The sequence below is a fragment of the Pollachius pollachius genome, assembly GCF_949987615.1.
Source record: "Pollachius pollachius genome assembly, chromosome: 13".
NCBI classification, from domain to species: Eukaryota; Metazoa; Chordata; class Actinopteri; order Gadiformes; family Gadidae; genus Pollachius; species Pollachius pollachius.
The window spans coordinates 2237099-2246638 of NC_136946.1; the positions used below are offsets into that span (position 1 = coordinate 2237099).

Genomic DNA, 9540 nt, shown 5'->3' on the forward strand with positions numbered 1-9540 from the left:
AGGAGTCTGTACCTCTAGAGCCAGCAGTCTGTACCTCTAGAGCTAGGAGTCTGGACCCCTCTAGAGCTAGGAGTCTGGACCTCTAGAGCTAGGAGTCTGGACCTCTAGAGCTAGGAGTCTGTACCTCTAGAGCTTGGAGTCTGGACCTCTAGAGCTAAGAGTCCGTACCTCTAGAGCCAGGAGTCTGGACCCATCTAGAGCTAGGAGTCTGTACCTCTAGAGCCATGAGTCTGTACCTCTAGAGCCAGGAGTCTGTACCTCTAGAGCTAGGAGTTTGTACCTCTAGAGCTAAGAGTCTGGACCCCTCTAGAGCCAGGAGTCTGGACCTCTAGAGCTAGGAGTCTGTACCCCTCTAGAGCTAAGAGTCTGGACCCCTCTAGAGTCAGGAGTCTGGACCTCTAGAACTAGGAGTCCGTACCCCTCTAGAGCTAAGAGTCTGGACCTCTAGAGCTAGGAGTCTGGACCTATCTAGAGCCTAGGAGTCTGTACCTTTCCCTAGAGCTTGGAGTCTGGGGCCCTCTAGTTTCACTGCTCTCTTGCCTCTCCAGGTTCCACACCTGGTGTTTCTTGCGGTGAGTCCAGAAGAAAAGGAATCCTGGATCAATCATCTCAACGCCGCCATCCTCAGAGCAAAGAGCCACATGCTGGACCAGGTGAACTAGTCCCTCCCCCTGCCTCTACCAGGTGAACTAGCCCCTCCCCCTGGCCCTACCAGGTGAACTAGCCCCTCCCCCTGGCTCTACCAGGTGAACTAGCCCCTCCCCCTGCCTCTACCAGGTGAACTAGCCCCTCCCCCTGGCCCTACCAGATGAACTAGTCCCTCCCTCCTGGTCTAGGGACCTCCTGCCCGAAATATAAACACTGGCAGGGTAGTATTTTGGTCTTTGAGACATTCTCTCAAGTATTCATACGTCTTTGATTTTAAAAGTTTGAAATTCTGACCCGTCTCATGACGTCTTAATAATACAGTCTAACCCCTACCTGCTCCTTAATGACCTGTCTCTACTGTCTAACCCCTACCTGCTCCTTAATGACCTGTCTCTGTACTGTCTAACCCCTACCTGCTCCTTAATGACCTGTCTCTGTACTTTCTAACCCCTACCTGCTCCTTAATGACCTGTCTTTCTACTGTCTAACCCCTACCTGCTCCTTAATGACCTGTCTCTGTACTGTCTAACCCCTACTTGCTCCTTAATGACCTGTCTCTACTGTCTAACCCCTACCTGCTCCTTAATGACCTGTCTCTGTACTGTCTAACCCCTACCTGCTCCTTAATGACCAGTCTCTGTACTGTCTAACCCCTACCTGCTCCTTAATGACCTGTCTCTCTACTGTCTAACCCCTACCTGCTCCTGAATGACCTGTCTCTCTACTGTCTAACCCCTACCTGCTCCTTAATGACCTGTCTCTGTAATGTCTAACCCCTACCTGCTCCTTAATGACATGTCTCTGTAATGTCTAACCCCTACCTGCTCCTTAATGACATGTCTAACCCCTACCTGCTCCTTAATGACCTTTCCCTGTACTGTCTAACCCCTACCTGCTCCTTAATGACCTTTCCCTGTACTGTCTAACCCCTACCTGCTCCTTAATGACCTGTCTCTGTACTGTCTAACCCCTACCTGCTCCTTAATGACCTGTCTAACCCCTACCTGCTCCTTAATGACCTTTCCCTGTACTGTCTAACCCCTACCTGCTCCTTAATGACCTGTCTCTGTACTGTCTAACCCCTACCTGCTCCTTAATAACCTGTCTAACCCCTACCTGCTCCTTAATGACCTTTCCCTGTACTGTTTAACCCCTCCCTAGGTCCGGGTAGAGGAGCAGGTGGTTCTGCTCCACCCAACCAGAGACCGCGTCCGGATCCCTCCAATCAGACGCCTTCCTAGTAGAGGACACCTGCTGACTGTGGTACTCACCCTCTCACCCTCTCACTCACTCACTCACTCACTCACTCACTCACCCTCTCACCCACTCACCCTCTCACTCACCCTCTCACTCACTCACTCACTCACTCACTCACTCACTCACTCACTCACTCACTCACTCACTCACTCACTCACCCTCTCACCCACTCACTCACTCACTCACTCACTCACTCACTCACTCACTCACTCACTCACCCTCTCACCCACTCACTCATTCACTCACCCTCTCACCCACTCACCCTCTCACTCACAGTGATGAATGATCCTTTTGTGATCTATGTGTTGCAGTCCTCGTCCCAGGGCATGTTGACCCTTGACCTGGTGGAGGAGGAGGAGCTCCATCCTGGGGGTGCAGAGGTCAAAGGTCGGCAGCGGTCCGGTACCGATGCGTCCCAGCTGCGGCCGAGCCCCAGGGGGCCGGCCACCGGCAGCCTGCCCAGGGGCAGCGAGCGCTGCTGGGGCCGGCCGCGCCCGGAGGCCCCTCAGACCTCCAGGACCTCCAGACCTCCACACCCACAGGTGAGGAGATCATCTAGCCCCGTCCTGTTAGTCTGAGATCATCTAGCCCCGTCCTGTTAGTCTGAGATCATCTAGCCCCGTTTTGTTAGTCTGGGATCATCTAGCCCCGTCCTGTTAGTCTGAGATCATCTAGCCCCGTCCTGTTAGTCTGGGATCATCTAGCCCCGTCCTGTTAGTCTGAGATCATCTAGCCCCGTCCTGTTAGTCTGAGATCATCTAGCACCGTCCTGTTAGTCTGAGATCATCTAGCCCCGTCCTGTTAGTCTGGGATCATCTAGCCCCGTCCTGTTAGTCTGAGATCATCTAGCCCCGTCCTGTTAGTCTGAGATCATCTAGCCCCGTCCTGTTAGTCTGGGATCATCTAGCCCCGTCCTGTTAGTCTGAGATCATCTAGCCCCGTCCTGTTAGTCTGAGATCATCTAGCCCCGTTTTGTTAGTCTGGGATCATCTAGCCCCGTCCTGTTAGTCTGGGATCATCTAGCACCGTCCTGTTAATCTGAGATCATCTAGAACCGTCCTGTTAGTCTGGGATCATCTAGCCCCGTTTTGTTAGTCTGGGATCATCTAGCCCCGTTTTGTTAGTCTGGGATCATCTAGCCCCGTCCTGTTAGTCTGGGATCATCTAGCCCCGTCCTGTTAGTCTGGGATCATCTAGCCCCGTTTTGTTAGTCTGAGATCATCTAGCCCCGTCCTGTTAGTCTGGGATCATCTAGCCCCGTCCTGTTAGTCTGAGATCATCTAGCTCCGTCCTGTTAGTCTGGGATCATCTAGCACCGTCCTGTTAGGCTGAGATCATCTAGCCCCGTCCTGTTAGTCTGGGATCATCTAGCACTGTCCAGTAGTGTTTTGTGGAGCAGACGATGTTGCTAATATGAGATAATCCTGGTGTGTTTGGAGCAGTAGACCTAATCTGAGGCAATGCTCATCTGAGGTGATCCTAATCTAATGTGATCCTAATCTGAGGTGATCCTAATCTGAGGTGATCCTAATCTAATGTGATCCTAATCTGAGGTGATCCTAATCTGGTTTGATCCTAATCTGGGGTGATCCTAATCTGGGGTGATCCTAATCTGGGGTCATCCTAATCTGGGTGATCCTAATCTGGGTGATCCTAATCTGGGTTGATCCTAATCTGGGGGATCCTAATCTGAGGTGATCCTAATCTGGGTTGATCCTAATCTGGGGGATCCTAATATGGGGTGATCCTAATCTGGGTTGATCCTAATCTGAGGTGATCCTAATCTGAGGTGATCCTAATCTGGGTTGATCCTAATCTGGGGTGATCCTAATCTGGGTGATCCTAATCTAGGGTGATCCTAATCTGGGTTATCCTAATCTGGGGTGATCCTAATCTGGGTGATCTGGTGTATTGGAGCAGCAGGTGCAGTCGTTGACGCCCCAGCCGGGGAAGCGGCTCAGCGCCCAGGGCAGGAGGCGCTGCTCCTCCATGGACCAGGCCCTCTCCTCCAGGTACCTCCTGCTCCTCCCCCCTCTCCTCCAGGTACCTCCTGCTCCTCCCCCCTCTCCTCCAGGTACCTCCTGCTCCTCCTCCCTCTCCTCCAGGTACCTCCTGCTCCTCCCTCTCCTCTAGGTACCTCCTGCTCCTCCTCCTCCCTCTCTCCTCCCTCTCTCCTCCCTCAGCTCCTCCCTCTCTCCTCCCTCTCTCCTCCCTCTCTCCTCCCTCAGCTCCTCCTTTCTCCTCCCTCTTCTCCTCCCTCTCTCCTCCCTCAGCTCCTCCCTCTTCTCCTCCCTCTCTCCTCCCTCAGCTCCTCCCTTTCTCCTCCCTCTCTCCTCCCTCTCTCCTCCCTCAGCTCCTCCCTCTTCTCCTCCCTCTCTCCTCCTTCAGCTCCTCCCTTTCTCCTCCCTCTTCTCCTCCCTCAGCTCCTCCTTTCTCCTCCCTCTTCTCCTCCCTCTCTCCTCCCTCTCTCCTCCCTCAGCTCCTCCCTTTCTCCTCCCTCTTCTCCTCCCTCTCTCCTCCCTCAGCTCCTCCCTCTCTCCTCCCTCTCTCCTCCCTCAGCTCCTCCCTCTCTCCTCCCTCTCTCCTCCCTCTCTCCTCCCTCAGCTCCTCCCTCTCTCCTCCCTCTCTCCTCCCTCAGCTCCTCCCTCTCTCCTCCCTCTCTCCTCCCTCTCTCCTCCCTCAGCTCCTCCCTCTCTCCTCCCTCTCTCCTCCCTCAGCTCCTCCCTTTCTCCTCCCTCTTCTCCTCTCTCTCCTCCCATAGCTCCTCTCCTCCTCTCCTGGATCTTCTAACTCTGCTCCTGCTCTCCTTCAGACCGGCCAGGATCCACTTTGAGTTCAGGGCTCAGGGTGGAGGTCAGGGTGGAGGTCCGGGTGGAGGTCCGGGTGGAGTTCAGGGTGGAGGTCCGGGTGGAGGTCCGCTCCAGAGCCTCATCGCCCAGAAGATGCAGCGAGCTCAGGAGCTTCTGGAGGAGCTAAGGCTCCAGGTAAGAGCCTCCTCCTCACCCCTTCTCCTCCTCCTCACCCCTTCTCCTCCTCACCCCTTCTCCTCGAAGAGCTTCTCTTCATCACACCTCATTGGAGACCTCTTCATCATCAGAGCCCCATTGAAGACCTTTTTATCACACCTTCTCATTGTAGACCTCTTCTTCATCATAGTCTAATTGAAGACCTCTTCATCATCACAGTCTCACTGTAGACTTCTTCATCATCACACAGTCTCCTTGAAGACCTCTTCATCATCACAGTCTCATTGAAGACCTCTTCATCATCATTGTTTCATTGTAGACCTCTCCATCATCAAAGTCTAATTGAAGACCTCTTCATCATCACAGTCTCATTGGAGACCTCTTCATCATCACAGTCTCACTGTAAACCTCTTCATCATCACAGTCTCGTTGAAGAGCTTCTTATCCATTAGTAGATAACCTCTGCTGTAAGTGAGACCATTTAATGGGAAAATCTTTCTCTTTGGTTTCCATCGTAACTACCCAGCCTTTTGGTTTCAATGGCTTCATAGAAACCCTACCTTGTGTTGATTGGTTAGGAGCTGCAAGAGGCGGGGCTTGGAGGAGGAGCCCCGCCTCTCAGGAAGGACATCCACTCTCCACGACTCCGCCTCCTCCATAGAGGCCCCTCCCCCTCCAGGTAAACCATCTAGATAAGAGTCTTTACATGGAGAGAGTTTAGATAAGATTCTTTACATGGTGAGAGTTTAGATAAGAGTCTTTACATGGGGAGAGTTTAGATAAGAGTCTTTACATGGGGAGAGTTTAGATAAGAGTCTTTACATGGTGAGAGTTTAGATAAGAGTCTTTACATGGGGAGAGTTTAGATAAGAGTCTTTACATGGAGAGAGTTTAGATAAGAGTCTTTACATGGAGAGAGTTTAGATAAGAGTCTTTACATGGTGAGAGTTTAGATAAGAGTCTTTACATGGGGAGAGTTTAGATAAGAGTCTTTACATGGGGAGAGCTTAGATAAGAGTCTTTACATGGGGAGAGTTTAGATAAGAGTCTTTACATGGTGAGAGTTTAGATAAGAGTCTTTACATGGAGAGAGTTTAGATAAGAGTCTTTACATGGTGAGAGTTTAGATAAGAGTCTTTACATGGGGAGAGTTTAGATAAGAGTCTTTACATGGGGAGAGTTTAGATAAGAGTCTTTACATGGAGAGAGTCTAGATAAGAGTCTTTACATGGAGTTTAGATAAGAGTTTACATGAAGAGTCTAGATAAGAGTCTTTACATGGAGAGTCTATATAAGAGTCTTTACATGGAGAGAGTCTAGATAAGAGTCTTTACATGGAGAGAGTCTAGATAAGAGTCTTTACATGGGGAGAGTTTAGATAAGAGTTTACATGAAGAGTCTGGATAAGAGTCTTTACATGGAGTTTAGATAAGAGTCTTTACATGGGGAGAGTTTAGATAAGAGTCTTTACATGGGGAGAGTTTAGATAAGAGTCTTTACATGGAGAGAGTTTAGATAAGAGTCTTTACAAGGGGAGAGTTTAGATAAGAGTCTTTACATGGGGAGAGTTTAGATAAGAGTCTTTACATGGAGAGAGTTTAGATAAGAATCTTTACATGGTGAGAGTTTAGATAAGAGTCTTTACATGGAGTTTAGATAAGAGTCTTTACATGGAGAGAGTTTAGATAAGAGTCTTTACATGGTGAGAGTTTAGATAAGAGTCTTTACATGGAGTTTAGATAAGAGTCTTTACATGGAGAGAGTTTAGATAAGAGTCTTTACATGGTGAGAGTTTAGATAAGAGTCTTTACATGGAGTTTAGATAAGTCTTTACATGGAGAGAGTTTAGATAAGAGTCTTTACATGGGGAGAGTTTAGATAAGAGTCTTTACATGGGGAGAGTTTAGATAAGAGTCTTTACATGGGGAGAGTTTAGATAAGAGTCTTTACATGGGGAGAGTTTAGATAAGAGTCTTTACATGGGGAGAGTTTAGATAAGAGTCTTTACATGGGGAGAGTTTAGATAAGAGTCTTTACATGGTGAGAGTTTAGATAAGAGTCTTTACATGGAGAGAGTTTAGATAAGAGTCTTTACATGGGGAGAGTTTAGATAAGAGTCTTTACATGAAGAGAGTTTAGATAAGAGTCTTTACATGGGGAGAGTTTAGATAAGAGTCTTTACATGGAGTTTAGATAAGAGTCTTTACATGGAGAGAGTTTAGATAAGAGTCTTTACATGGGGAGAGTTTAGATAAGAGTCTTTACATGGAGAGAGTCTAGATAAGAGTCTTTACATGGGGATAGTTTAGATAAGATTCTTTACATGGAGTTTAGATAAGAGTCTTTACATGGAGAGAGTTTAGATAAGAGTCTTTACATGGAGAGAGTTTAGATAAGAGTCTTTACATGGAGTTTAGATAAGAGTCTTTACATGGAGAGAGTTTAGATAAGAGTCTTTACATGGGGAGAGTTTAGATAAGAGTCTTTACATGGAGAGAGTTTAGATAAGAGTCTTTGCATGGAGTTTAGATAAGAGTCTTTACATGGAGTTTAGATAAGAGTCTTTACATGGAGAGAGTTTAGATAAGAGTCTTTACATGGTGAGAGTTTAGATAAGAGTCTTTACATGGAGAGTTTAGATAAGAGTCTTTACATGGAGAGAGTTTAGATAAGAGTCTTTACATGGTGAGAGTTTAGATAAGAGTCTTTACATGGAGAGAGTTTAGATAAGAGTCTTTACATGGTGAGAGTTTAGATAAGAGTCTTTACATGGGGAGAGTTTAGATAAGAGTCTTTACATGGGGAGAGTTTAGATAAGAGTCTTTACATGGAGAGAGTCTAGATAAGAGTCTTTACATGGAGAGAGTCTAGATAAGAGTCTTTACATGGAGAGAGTTTAGATAAGAGTCTTTACATGGGGAGAGTTTAGATAAGAGTCTTTACATGGGGAGAGTTTAGATAAGAGTCTTTACATGGAGAGAGTTTAGATAAGAGTCTTTACATGGAGAGAGTTTAGATAAGAGTCTTTACATGGAGAGAGTTTAGATAAGAGTCTTTACATGGGGAGAGTTTAGATAAGAGTCTTTACATGGAGAGTTTAGATAAGAGTCTTTACATGGGGAGAGTTTAGATAAGAGTCTTTACATGGAGAGAGTCTAGATAAGAGTCTTTACATGGAGAGAGTCTAGATAAGAGTCTTTACATGGAGAGAGTTTAGATAAGAGTCTTTACATGGGGAGAGTTTAGATAAGAGTCTTTACATGGGGAGAGTTTAGATAAGAGTCTTTACATGGAGAGAGTTTAGATAAGAGTCTTTACATGGAGAGAGTTTAGATAAGAGTCTTTACATGGAGAGAGTTTAGATAAGAGTCTTTACATGGGGAGAGTTTAGATAAGAGTCTTTACATGGGGAGAGTTTAGATAAGAGTCTTTACATGGAGAGAGTTTAGATAAGAGTCTTTACATGGAGAGAGTTTAGATAAGAGTCTTTACATGGTGAGAGTTTAGATAAGAGTCTTTACATGGTGAGAGTCTAGATAAGAGTCTTTACATGGAGAGAGTTTAGATAAGAGTCTTTACATGGGGAGAGTTTAGATAAGAGTCTTTACATGGAGAGAGTTTAGATAAGAGTCTTTACATGGAGTTTAGATAAGAGTCTTTACATGGAGAGAGTCTAGATAAGAGTCTTTACATGGAGAGAGTCTAGATAAGAGTCTTTACATGGAGAGAGTTTAGATAAGAGTCTTTACATGGAGAGAGTCTAGATAAGAGTCTTTACATGGAGAGAGTCTAGATAAGAGTCTTTACATGGAGAGAGTTTAGATAAGAGTCTTTACATGGTGAGAGTTTAGATAAGAGTCTTTACATGGTGAGAGTTTAGATAAGAGTCTTTACATGGTGAGAGTTTAGATAAGAGTCTTTACATGGTGAGAGTTTAGATAAGAGTCTTTACATGGGGAGAGTCTAGATAAGAGTCTTTACATGGGGAGAGTCTGGATCACAGGTTAAAGAGTATCCTTTGACTGCCAGGTCTCCCAGGAGCAGAAGCAGCGACTCTATTGGTCTGCGAGGGAAGGAGGCGCACAGCAGGAGAGGGAAGGAGTCTCCTCGATCTAAAGCACGGACCCGCCCCTCCCCCCCTCCCCCCTCCTCCCCGCGCCTCCCCAGCTCCTCCTCCAGCCCAGATACTCCTGTCCTTGCTCAGCAGAGCACCTCCTCTCCTCCTCCGAGGAACAGCGAGGAGTCTCCAACTCCTGCTCTCCTCCTTGACTCCTATCCTCCTCCGAGGCTCAGTGAGGAGTCTGCCACCCCCTCCTTCTCCCCCAAGGCCTTGAAGATCTCCTGTCCCTCCCCTCCCCTGACGACTGCCTCCCCGCCAGCCGAGGAGGTGCAGGAGAAGGAGGAGGAGGAGCGGGAGGAGGAGGAGGAGCGGGAGGAGGAGGAGGAGCGGGAGGAGGAGGCGGCGGCGTGTCGCCGTGCGGAGGCGGTGCGTCTCCTAGAGGAGGCGGTGTGCTCCTGGAAGGAGGCGCAGGAGGTGCTGGAGGAGGTAAAGGAGCTGCAGAGTCTGACCCTGAGGAGGCGGCGCCGGACGGCCGACGAGAAGACACCTCCGTCTCCCACGGCAACCGCCGCCCCCCCCGCAGGGCGACGCCCTCCGGGGCGAGGATAG

The 9540-nt window shown here is 48.2% G+C and overlaps 1 protein-coding gene across 1 annotated transcript; it reads left to right on the forward strand.

Annotated features, from left to right (window-relative positions):
• Positions 1–626: 626 nt before the first annotated feature.
• On the forward strand, positions 627–9540 carry plekho1a (pleckstrin homology domain containing, family O member 1a; the record flags this gene model as incomplete). The annotated part of the gene is made up of 7 exons (XM_079749824.1): positions 627–653; positions 1810–1911; positions 2217–2447; positions 3826–3917; positions 4718–4889; positions 5450–5550; positions 8901–9540. Exons 1-7 carry the CDS (start codon positions 642–644, stop codon positions 9538–9540), a joined length of 1350 nt encoding a protein of 449 aa, XP_079605950.1. The 5' UTR covers positions 627–641.